General features: G+C 40.1%; 1 protein-coding gene across 1 annotated transcript; it reads left to right on the top strand.

The window, feature by feature from the left end:
- Window positions 1–5,779: 5,779 nt before the first annotated feature.
- LOC108672413 (brain protein I3) lies at window positions 5,780–8,981 on the top strand. Its single transcript, XM_018160061.2, has 3 exons — window positions 5,780–5,872; window positions 6,580–6,842; window positions 8,269–8,981. The coding sequence occupies exons 1-3, from the start codon at window positions 5,863–5,865 to the stop codon at window positions 8,398–8,400; spliced, it is 405 nt and encodes a 134-aa protein (XP_018015550.1). The 5' UTR covers window positions 5,780–5,862; the 3' UTR covers window positions 8,401–8,981.
- Window positions 8,982–13,397: the final 4,416 nt, after the last annotated feature.

The raw sequence follows: 13,397 nt of genomic DNA on the forward strand, positions 1-13,397 counted from the left end.
TAATACATGGAAATACCATAATACTGTACAATTATCACAATACCTAGTGATAATCAAAATACAGGAACACGAAGGCAAGGTTCCAATTATTAACACCAGAATATAATGTTCTTTCAGTTTAAATAACTACTGTCGTTTCTCCTTTCAACGTTTCATACGACGTTTACACAGATTTCGTTGAACATCCCGATATAACAGCAAAAATCTTACTTGAAAGTATCTGACAAGTAGCAAATCAGTGATTGCAGAACCAGTGTAACATTTAGTATTCTGTTTATGAATTGTTCGACATTGTAATCTCTGATTGATGACATCAGAGAATCACTTCTCAGGTCACCAACGTCAGAGTTGTTGTTGTTGTACGTCTTTCATTAATGAAATCGCTACGTCATCATAAACATTATTATTTCAAAACAAGGACCAACGACCAACGCGTCTTTCTGGCAGCATGGCAGATGGTATAGGCGGGGGTTGCACCCTCCATTTAACTGCGTGACATCTCATTCTTCCGTCACTGGTGAATGACGTCAAGTTTACAGATCTTTATCGCAGTAAAGTTTATACTGTTCAGGCGATAACACTTCCTTACAAGCGCTGCTTATAATTCACGGCTTTATTACGTGTAAGTCTTCCGTTGCGATCACACATCATAGGATTGTGCATGACTAAGAACCTCATGTCCGCTGATAACTTATCAGCTGGAAGCCGCGAGTTTCCTACATGGGTAGCGTGAATCTTTCAACTTTATACAGGGTGAGTAGCAAATGATGGAGGTAAAAGAACTTTAATACCAGTAAGAACATATAGTGGCTATAGTATACGGCCAGAACTGCCGTAATGCGGCTTGAGAAGCTCATTGACCATTGACGGCCGGTCCCTGACTCCCAGCTCCACAACACGACCGGTACGGTCGAGAAAATGGACGCTTATTGTGTTAGACATCGAAACGGTACGGCAGTCGTGCTGCTCTAAGACATCGCGTAACGGTTCAACGGCATTCCAGTGAAACGGCAGAAATGCCCTCATCTCGAAAACGGGATCCCTACATCTCTATCACACAATCCCTAGCTAAACCAAATGGTCCCTTTGTTGTTCAACACAGTATCCTTATTTCCGTCACAAGATACTATCTATTATCTCGGCAGCAGAACTACCATTAACGTAATGGTTATTGAGCCACTGATGGCAATATTGGCATCATAGACTTATGACAATGGCCATTCTCTAGTGGTATATAGTAATGATAGTAGAAGAAATGCGCAGTGGTTCAGATGTACATGCGAAATTCTTAACAAATCCGCCGACAATATTCGAAAAGATGTCGCGTACAGATGCAAGAAGGAAAAATTGTTAATTGCTCTGGCCGAAACCCAGTTGTGTTCAAGCTGAGAGGTGTGTTCTTACGTAGCTTAAACATCAAAATAAAGCAACGAAACAAGGCAATACAGGTACAGCGATGGACATGTGAAAGGTACAGGCAGGGTAGTCATGTCAGTGGCTATCGCCAGTAGATGCTATCAAACATGACGTGTGCTGATATGGCTTATCAGGAGGCGATATCTTTCGCTGGCCGAGAAGTGGAGTGGCATTGTACTGTTATCCATCAGAGGAAGACGTGGTAGAGAGGATGATCTTCAAAATAGCAAGTTTTCTGAAATGTCAGGAAGCTAATGGTGATTTTGACAAGTATTTACCTCTGCAATACATCTATGTTTTAGGCTGACATTCAGATCAGGTTATCCAATTATCCGGCTCTGCCTTTTGGTGTTACTTCAGCACACGATTTTCCCAGAGTTCGACTGCTACCGAAGACTGTTTTTCCCTGCAGTGAGACTGTTTTTCCCTGTGTTCGACTGCTCGAAGCGGAGGTTGTCCTTTCTACAATTGATTCAGACTTGAAGTAGCATTTCTAGATCAACATGTTGGATAGCCTTTGGTGAGGTAAAGACCATTGAAAATACCTCATCTGTCGAGGATGTAAAATATTTGGCGCAGTGAATTTGCTGCACCACGCAGTGAAATTATGCGTTGAGATGAATAATATACGTTGAGGTTCAAGAAGAATGTATAGTAGTTATAACATTACTTGGTTACAAAATTGAGGAAAGTTTGTTAAATTTGTTATGTAATATTCTGCGATGATCGTGAACAATTTGTAACGGAACCAGTAGGAAAGATGTTTGATATATTGTTGCAGATTTCTGTCATCATCCGTGGCTGCGTGCGACTTTCATTGTGTTTGTATCTGTGCGAATTCATAATTGCTGTGTCATCACGACGTCATGCGAACGTCGCATTATACCGCCCAATCAGGACTCTACATTGGCAACCAATATCTTCTTTTGACCCGCTTTAAGAGGACTTAGTTGTTCACCCTCCGCCTCATGTTCAGAAATGGGCAATATAGATGAGACACTGCAGCGCATTGTGGTTAAGGGAGTGAGCTTGAAGCCTTGATGATTTTTCTGTCAGTCTAAGAAACTACCTTGACCCTGGATAATTAAGGAAGAGAGGACTCCAGTTATTAGAAGCTACATCTTTTTGATAGCATTTCCTCTCCCGAAGGGACTTGATATTCCGAAAGAAGAACCAGATTGTTACCTGCCAATGTCGGACTTCTGTTACTGGGTTCGCATCGATGAATTGTTCACCAACTGCAATATGCAGCAGTAATTCTGCGATTTATTCAAAAATTTTAAGCTTACTGACATTCTATGCAAAGACAACGGCCTAATGACGCAACGAATTTGGCTACCTGCCCAAGAAACTGTTGTATTTGTGCATCATTGCTTGCAGTATCTCTCGTGATTCAAAGCTCGTAAATGATCATAAAAGTCCGTGTCCTGTCAGTGATTGGCAGGCTATACTTGTCTATCTGACAGCTGATTGGCTGTGAGTGCGTTATTTGTTTCGTTTTTACTGACTCTCGGGAGGGAGCAAAGTCACCGTAAAACTTTGACAGAAATTTTTGGTTGTGATTTGCTTGAGTTTTGCTATTTGGTATCGGACTTGATGATTTCTTCAGCCCTGCTACCAGAATCGAAAGCATTCATGAACTGTTACAACTTATGTGATGCAATGAATGAGAAAAATATTCGTCTAGCATCGTATCGGCACGAGCACGTTTCTTTGCTCGAAGAATTAGTTTTATAACATAACTTTATTTATTAATCGTTAAACTGGTTTTGTCAAATCAAATGTTGATTCAAATCTTCATATTGACGTCAAAGCCATACATGAAGCTTTTGCAAGGTTTGACCCATGAAAACTATTTAATCCTAATTACCTAACGTGTTTCGGCTTCGCATCCGAAATAATTGAAAGCTTTCTGCCCAAAAGATTTAAAGTAAGATTTCTTTAATACTTAATTAACGCATGCTAACCTACAAGTTTTCTCGGTTCATAATTTAGAGATAGGCTTTCTTAAAAAAAGGTCTTCCTAAGTCATAACACATGTGATATTCCATGACTCGCGCGATGCGATTGCGGCGTACGTCTGCATGACGTCACACTCCTTCTGCGCCAGATTAGATGAGCATCGAGGTAGTAGTTATCGTACTGAATATCTGCTTGTGCCTCCACCTCATCCATCCGTACGCATCTGTGCAAACAGAAGAACATCCTGGTAACAGATTCTGCCATTTTATGTTGGACTTATGAATAAACAATGAGCGTTTGACTAGTTTGCTTTTTATCAGCATCAAAACGCAGCATCATCAGTAACAGCATCACCAGAAACAGCATCAACAGCAACAACAGCAACGACAGAAACCTGCCAGCAGTGTCACTGCATCAACAGTACCACTGCATCAACAGTAGAAGTATGCCACGGACCACCATGTTAACACAGGCGCGCAATCAGATGGAGTGGATGAATAAACAAGTCGATTTTTCCACGGCTTTTACCCGAGTGAAGGAATTGATAACGCGATGTAAACTGTTGATGGTCAGCCAGCCACCAAAGGGTTGTGGTAAGGTTAGGTGGTAAACAAACTCTGCTGCTCTAGCAACCGTGTGTCTACAGCACAGCAGTTCTGGGATGACCTGCGTCTGTAGCAGTGCTCTTGAAATCTGGGTGTCATGTACAGTACCTGTGTAACCGACATCTACAGTAGTTCTAGGATAACCTTCGTGCACAGCAGTGCTGTCTGCGTGTCTTGTACAGTGCCTGTGTAACCGACATCTACAGCAGTTATAGGATAACCTGTATGCACATTGCACAGCCATGGCAGCCAGCATCTACGTTGTTATTGTGTCCACAGCAGTGCTTGAGTGACCTGAATCTATTACAGTTCAAGTGCAAGCTGCGTCTTGTGCAATGCTAGGAGTAACCGACGAGAGCAGAAGCGCACTGACAACTTACGTCTGCTTAAGTTGTGAACGGAAATCCTGCCGCAGCGCTGAAGGCTGTGGCTCTTGTGCATACAATAGCTCCAAATCCTAACCGCGGAATCTAAATATTAGGCGAGGATAAAACGGCCACGCTGTAGTTGTGCCCAACAGCTTGAGTTTGAGGCCCAAACTTTGTGCGTTTTTACTGCGATGACAATATTCCTGCAAGACCAGCAAAGTAGAATAATTATACCCACCGGTGTTACGGTATATGCTGGTTTTCACTTCTGTAAGGTGACGATGTTGAATAGATAGTACCATTCCCATTCGTCCCAGGATATTTCCTCATTGATGTCTTCCTTGTTGAAAGATAATCTCCATCATTTCGATATGTTCATAAACATTTCCTTGTGTTAGCCTTCCCTGTTTATCAAGTCACGCCCTTGTGACGTCAAATGGCGAATCTATATGAGCTCTGCCCAGAACCGGTAACTTCAGTCTTGGGCCATTCTCGGGAATTTTTGTCTGTCTGTATACGCATTGCTCCTGTCCATGTCAAACAGGACAGTACTGCTAACTGAACCTCCGAGTAGAGAATGCCCCTCGGACTTATTAGATTTACTTTAACCGGACGCCGAAGACATAAGTGTTAAAGCTCCACCATATAACCCTATTTCCTTCTAAATTGTAAGCCGAGTATTCGTCCTAAATAATATTATATAATCGTTTACGCTGTTCCTCACTATCCTCGGATTATGCTACATTCGGACCAACCCTCAGGTCGTACGGAATTACTACTACTATTCATGTAAGATGTGCACAATAAAGAAACATCTGACACTTCGGGTATAAGTTTTCGTGCTGAATGCGAAACCAGAAAGTGATTTGTGCGTGGTGACGCAATGATCGTGTGCTGGTAACTTTTTGACGTCAGTGCAAGATTGTGAATACCGATGTTTCCGTAAAAAAGTACATTTACAATTTTTCGTCTCCATGAACTGTGTTGTGAAACTGTTGTTCATGGGTTATATGAGACATTGTGAGCATTATAGATGGATTCCTCTACAGTGGTTGCAGCATAATCTCTTTTCTTAAAGCTTGACCTTGTTTTATGAAAGGAAATGTTTATTACATACAGCTCATGATTTTTTGACATGGAATTTCCTGACATCGAATATACTTTTTACTTACCATATCCTGAAGTGGGACTTGATCATAAACGTCGAGCGCTTAATTAATAGAGATTGCCACAAATAAGTTTACCTAATTTATTACTTGACTTCATATATACTATTCAGTTGTGTGTTTGCTATATCTGTGCGTTTGATGGTCTCTATAGCGTTTGATGGTCTCCCACGGCAACAAATATTATTAACCTAATATTTAAACACCGCGGGCACTTTTATTGAAAGCCAATTCTGTAGATTTCTTAATGTTTCCTAATTTAATTTTTTACAGAATTTCGCAGGAAGAAAAAGTATTTTTTAATTCGGCTGAAATTTTTCGTTGAGAAAGGCTACCATCGTAACCATGTCTAAAGGTAGGTAACAGTGAACGCATGATGAAATGCAATAATTATGATGAATTATATAGTCACGATATTTTTATGCAATCAAAATGAGATACATAATTGATTTGAATCGGGACTTTTGAAAGCTGTAATGTTTATTAAAATAAGCGCTGCCTAATTAGTATGGGAACGATCTGAAATTAAATTCTTATTTAATTAATTTAATCAGTATTCTGTTCTTCGTACAAAAAGTATTTTATGAATAATAATTTTGTAATTTCCATTTTTTTAAACAATTATGTTTTCAATATTTATTTAAATTTCTATGTAATAATTATTTACATGAATTGTATGGATATTCGTATAATTAACGGATCTATTAGAATAGAATATAAGTGTCGGCACTGAAAAAATGGGCCCATGGCCTGTTGCCGATTCTTGAATTTTTCGTGACTTGATTCACAAGGGATCCGGCCTTTGGAACCCGATCTTTCCATAGCTGACGATTGATTGAGATAGCTGCTGGACTTATTGCCTGGTCCGTAATTTGCTAGGCATTTTAAGACTGAACATATGCTCCTGCATAGCTTCGTCTAGTCTGTTTTTGAAGCTGTTCATAATCGGAGCGTCAACGATGCTATCAGGGAGGCTGTTAATAATAATTGATTTAATTAAATAAATTCCATTAGTATAATATATTTAATTATTAAGAATAATGATATTTATTATTTTTACAGCTGGACAGGATTTACCTCCTCCCTACGCAGCGACTCAGGCGCCACTGGGCTTCTCCGGCCAGCCCCAGGGCTACCCCGCGCAACCTCAGGGCTACCCCCCGCAGCCTCAGGGCTACCCACCCCAGGCATACCCGCCTCAGCAGCAGACAGTGTACGTCCAGCAGCCGCAGGGGGCGTCGGTGCACGTGGTGCAGCCCACCAGCACCACCACCACCGCCTACGTCATCCCCGCCGCTGCCGTGGGCACGTGCCCAGCGTGTAGGGTAAGTCAACGTGACCCGAGTTTGGGGTAATCAATCTGACTAGCGCGTGGAGTGAGTCGAGGGTGACTGTGGGTGTAGGTGCCTGTGCACGGGGCTAATATTGGACGCGTGTAAACGTGGCAAATATATGCTACTTGAACTTTCCTAGCTACTTGCCTCGTGCATATGATGGGGGGAGGTTCAACTGCTTCAGTTGCTGAGCGAAACAAACGTGTTTGTTTTATTCGCCGATAGGCGTACCGCGTAAGGCGGCCAGTAGGGCTGAGGCAGCCGTGGTGTGAGGATATGTATCGCTCATCTCCTGGCTAGGTTAAGTGGATTGGGTGTTGTGAATTATGTCTTGTTCGAAAGAGAATGGCTCTTAGAATAACATTAGTAAGTGGGGTCAAGATGATATACAATTGTTCATGGAAATGTTCCATATGTATGAACCAATGTGGAATGTTTACCGTGCTGATTACTCCAACAAAATGAACAGAAAAACTGACGTTTTGAAGCTGGAACACCTTCCTAGTCAAGATTTAGTTTTTAACGATGTATCATTTTAATGGCTACAATTAAGAACGTACAATTATTAAAGGAACGTAAAAATACGAGTTATTGGAGGTAATCTTGGTAAAAACAAGCGGGGTTGAAGCAGACGACGTTTATGCATCAAACCCAGTAAAAATTTACAGACGTGGCAGCTTCTGATTTGTATTACTAGAAGCTGGGGCGGCTCTAAATTGTTAGGGAAGCTACCTATCGAGCACAGATTCCACCCTTCGGCTTGAGACGACGCACTGGCGGCCACGAACAAGAAAATACTGGCAGCTAATACTTGCTTCGTATGTCAGCCTACTTGCTAGTGAAACTCAAAGCGGTAAACATATGCCAGATGTAGAGGCAGCCAATAATAGTCCAGTGTACAGGCTTGTAAGTCTATAGCTGCAGTTATATCTACAGTAGTATGTTATTCAGTCAAAATTCTGAGTATGTTATTCCGAATTGTTGAAAATGAAAACAGTTATTGTCGGTGAAAGTCTCTTGTTCGTATATTGGTTTTATAGGAATAAAAATTCCCTCTTTTAAAGAAAATAACACAGTAAGAATGATTGGGGTATAAAATTACTAATAAAAGCTTGCTTTCGTTTGTTTTTATTTAATATAGTGATTTAATATATATTCATTATTTATTAATAATTTAATTTATTCAATTATGATTAAATATCAGCGTCTGATGACATATATCTATAGTCTATCTGAATCACCAACTCATTTCGATTAAAAGTGTTATTATTGTCCTTATGATATAATTCTTATAATTACCTCTACCACTGTTTTTTTACTATTATATATCATAATTATATTATTATAGGTACATTATTATATTAAAGTTTTTTAATAATTATAATAATTTACCTAATTTCAAATTTTTCCCTGACAGGTCGGGATCTTGACGAACGAGTTCACGTGCTGTGGAATTTTCCTGGCGATCTGTCTCTTCCCCTTAGGCTTTATTTGCTGCTTGATGATGATGGAACGCCGCTGCAGTAACTGCAGAGCTGTGTATGGCTAGTGGCAGTAACTGCAGAGCTGTGTATGGCTAGTGGCAGTAACTGCAGGGCTGTGTATGGCTAGTGGCAGTAACTGCAGAGCTGTGTATGGCTAGTGGCAGTAACTGTTCTGTGGGGGTGTGTGCAGTGCATGTAGCAGTAACTGTTTAAAGTTCAAATAACAGTGACTGCTCTGATAACTGCTTGGCTGAGGATCATTCCACAGTTCACGTACATTAGATACACTTCCAGAATTCACAGTTCTATTTTAATCCAAACAACTTCTGTGAACTTAGCCCCAGAACGATTATTTTAATCAAATCAATCTTCATATTTCCACGAAAGTTTTTTATATTTCATATCTGTTCTCTATCTTAAAGTTTACCCTTATTGAAATTATCGATGGACCGACGCTGGCCGCTTGTGTTTAGACGGTACGCTGATTTTAGTTATTGGATAATCCTATATAAAAAATATTTTAGTTAGGATAACGCTATATAAAAAATATTTAGTATTTGATTTGTGGATGATATTACAGGTTGGTTTGAAGGCTAATATATATCAGGATATATAATCTTGTGGAAGTAAATGAATCCATACAAAAGCTTTTTATTCTCCTTCATGAATGGCTATTTTTCACTTAAGGAAATAAGTAACATATCGGTGCAACTTGTTGGATGAGTCAATTTTTGGACAAAGTGATCCATTCAGTTTCTGAGTATGTGATTCCTAGATAGTTTACTGGATAGAGCGTCGTTGTTTTTCTTAATTTTATTCCTTTAAGCATTTAGTGTTTACGCTAAAATCTCTAAGAGATTTTAATTCTGGGGAAAAGTTGAGAATGGCACTGGCTTCATTAATATTGTGCCTGAATACCAGAAAAATATATTAAGTTTAAAATCCTGATGAAAATACAGAAGTTACTTCTAAAATTGAATGCGATTGTTTTATTATATGACTCGATTTCTGGTCATTAATGGATTTTGCAGGAATTATTTACCAGTTGACGCTAGCAATAACCAGCCATATAAATTTCATTAGATTGTTACATTTTTACATTAAATATTTTCCATTACATTTTTTAAATGAATGATTACAATTTTGGAAACCAGATTTACATTTTAGCTACGATTTATTCAGATAAATATTGAGCAATAAAAACAATGTCTTGATTTAAAGTTAATTTGAATTTTATTTAAATTGACGAGCAAAGCATCATTGTACACTCACATCATCATGCTTATTCAGAAATAATAAATCGGACTTTATTTTTAAATAAAGTTTCAACAGTTTTTCAAGTTTTCTAAAAACTTCTTTTTCAATTACACTTAGGCGTCGAATAATGATTCTGGATAAAAAAAGAAACGACCGCAGTTCTGAAATAAAAATCCATTTATTCTAAAGTTTCGGCTATCTACACTTTAGCCATCATCAGAGTGAATAAGATGATACTCTGGAAGCTTATTCATCATCAACCGCAGCAGCAGCAGCTCAGTGGTTGCAGTTCTGGGGATATACATTCAAAATTCGTTAAGTGAACGTAAGTACTTACGCTCTATTTTCTTATCTATGATTGGTGGATTTTGCTTGAAAGGCCGTCAATGATTGGCTGATGAACTTACGATCACTTAACTTTTTTNCTCTGTGCGCCAGTTTCTGGTCAGAATCGGCAAGGAGGCCGGGCGGTTAAGCACAGCAGAATTTGAATCAGTGAGTTGCGAGTTCGAGACCGCAAAATGCTGTGAATGTTCTGCTATGTTAAGAATCGGCGACAGGCCTACGGCCTAATAAACGCTGAAACCGCTATTATTATTATTAGGGGTGAACCTCATGGCCCCCGACCTCCTACAAAACCTATCAAGTTGATCAAACTTCATTGAGTTTATGTATCATTCCCTTAAAGTCAATAGCCTATTTACTGATAGAAATATTTGCAACCTCCATCTTACCCCTACAAATTGATAAATTACAGTCAGGAGATGCTTTGGTCTCGGTCTTCAATATTCAATTTCAATATGAATTCAAATAAAAAAATTGTATTCCATCATTCAACGATTGTGAACAATAACGAATAAGCAAGATATAGAAACGTTCAGCACCAAAAAAAAATCCATTTTGAGATATTGTGTTATTTTTCTACGATATCTTTACCATACATCTGTATGGTGGTCAATGATCGAATAGCGCCACGACAACAACAATAGTAACAGCAGTAACAGTAACAACAGTAGAAGTAGCAACGGTAACTGAGGCCGCAAAAATAGCAGCAACTGTAGAAGGTAGAAGCAGCAACAGTAGCAGCAACAGCAACAGCAGCAGTAACAGCAGAAGCAATTAACCTGTTACGTTTCATCAATAAATCCATAAGATGAAGAGCAGTAATGAGTGCGTGAGTCACGCTCATCAGCCTCATTATAAAGCACCCCTCGTCGTAGAGCAGCTGCCTCGTTAGAGTCTCATTAATAAGTACCTCCTCAGTATAGCACTCCAGCCTCAGTATAGTCTCATTATTAACCACCGCCTCAGTATAGCACTCCAGCCTCAGTATAGTCTCATTATTAACCACCGCCTCAGTATAGTCTCATATACAGTATACTGGCAGCATACAGGCATACAGTATACTGGCAGCATACAGGCGTACAGTATACAGGCAGCATACAGGCGTACAGTATACAGGCAGCATAATACAGGCTATGGTATACATGTATCTCGTATACACTTTTTTCACAACGTTTCTTTAATTTGATGATTAATGTTTGTTGCATTCGAAACGTCGTTAATAAACTAAACTACTTCTTGAAACATGCCTTTTGATCTACCAACGTCATCTTGAGAATTGTTCGACTCACTGATAATTTGAATAAACGAATTGATTGTAACGATAATTTAAATAAACAATAAACGAATTAATTATAAGGATAATTTATATGAACGAATTAATTATAGCGATAATTTAAATCAACGAATTAATTCAAATCAACGAAATAATTGTAAAAATTTAAATCAACGAATTATTTATAACGATAATTTAAATCAACAGCAGAGTATTTAAATCAACGAATTAATTACAACGCTAATTTAAATCATAAACGAATTCGCTGGTCATTAATCGAACGTGTATAGATATAAGTAAATTCAGCCATCTAATACTAATTCAATTTTTTGTGCACTACTGCCACACATTACAACCGATATTGTATATTGCATCTTTGTATATTTGTTCGCAGTTGTGCACTTATACTTTTATCGTGCCACAATATGCCACGAATTTGCTCTCATGCCACAAACAACTGCTAATGCCACAAATATAACTTTTAATGATATTTTCCGGCAAACGGCAGCCGTTACTGCTGAAAATAATGATTGTTGCCAGTTGCTTTTAATGCCACTGATACAACAAATTGCCATAAATGGCCAATAATGCTACTAATTTCAATAAATGGCCACTAATGCCACAAATTGCCATAAATGGTCACTAATGCCACAAATTTCAATAAATGGCCACTAATGCCACAAGTAAAGGCTGTTGGCACGCAGCCGACCACGCCTCAGACGGCGTATCGGCGGCCGCCCATGATGCGGCCAACAGCAGGCCAGCACAGTACAGCACAGCACAGCACAGCATGAACAGCATGCAGAGCTTACCACAGCACAGCATGAACAGCATGCAGAGCTTACCACAGCACAGCACAGCATGAACAGCATGCAGAGCTTACCACAGCACAGCATGAACAGCATGCAGAGCTTACCACAGCACAGCATGAACAGCATGCAGAGCTTACCCTGTCTCTTATACACATCTAGATGTGTATAAGAGACAGCAGTATAACCACCGCCTCAGTATAGCACTCCAGCCTCAGTATAGTCTCATTATTAACCACCGCCTCAGTATAGTCTCATTATTAACCACCGCCTCAGTATAGTCTCATTAACAGCCTAATAACACTATAACAACAGCACTAGTTTGTCTTTTAAAGAGATCCAGTATATTTTCAGTATACTCGTTTATATTCAGAGATCCAGAGCAGCAGCCACGTCCCAGTGAAGCTATCAGGAAATAAAGTGGCATGAAAATATTCCCAGAGTTATTAATATGAGTATTATTAATAATAATTAATTATTATTAATATTATTAGTAATTATAATAATAGAGTTATTATAGAGAGTTATTAATATAATTTAAGGCACAATTCTATCTGCTCTGATACAGCAACAGTTCAGCAGCAACGTGCCGGTCGCGAGTCAACAGGTTAGCAGCAGAATTTAAATGCCTGCCTGTTTTGCGCGGCACCAAAGTTCATTCTGCGCCGCGCCAGCGCCGAATCATCGCCGCGCCAGCGCCGTGTTTCCGCCGCAGTAGCGCAGCGTCAGCACAACACTGCAGCGTCAGCCCAACAGTGTCAGTTCGTCAGCACAACAGTGTCAGGTCGTCAGCGCAACAGTGTCAGGTCGTCAGCACAACAGTGTCAGGTCGTCAGTGCAACAGTGTCAGGTCGTCAGCGCAACAGTGTCAGGTCGTCAGCGCAACAGTGTCAGGTCGTCAGCGCAACAGTGTCAGGTCGTCAGCACAACAGTGTCAGGTCGTCAGCGAAACAGTGTCAGGTCGTCAGCGCCGAATCGTCGCCGCGCCAGCGCCGTGTTTTCGCCGCATTAGCGCAGCGTCAGCGCAACATTGCAACGTCAGCGCAACAGTGTCAGGTCGTCAGCAAGTGTCAGCGTCGCAATGGCCGGTATAGCAGCCTCGTCAGGAGTGTCAGTTAGATCGATGGCCGCTCAAGTGGCGTACAAAAGCTTCATTGATTTACGCTTCACTAACATAAAGCTGCGTCCGGCCAGCGCGTCCCATTGCCTGTTACGCACAGTGAAGGCGTAAACAACGCTGCCTGCCTTCATTGTTGCGTAAAGATGCCTTCATTGTTGCGTACAGTCAAGATATGCCTTCATTGTTGCGTACAGTCAAGATGCCTTCATTGTTGCGTACAGTCAAGATGCCTTCATTGTTGCGTACAGTCAAGATGCC

This window comes from Hyalella azteca, unplaced genomic scaffold, assembly GCF_000764305.2.
Source record: "Hyalella azteca isolate HAZT.00-mixed unplaced genomic scaffold, Hazt_2.0.2 contig15900, whole genome shotgun sequence".
NCBI lineage: Eukaryota > Metazoa > Arthropoda > Malacostraca > Amphipoda > Hyalellidae > Hyalella > Hyalella azteca.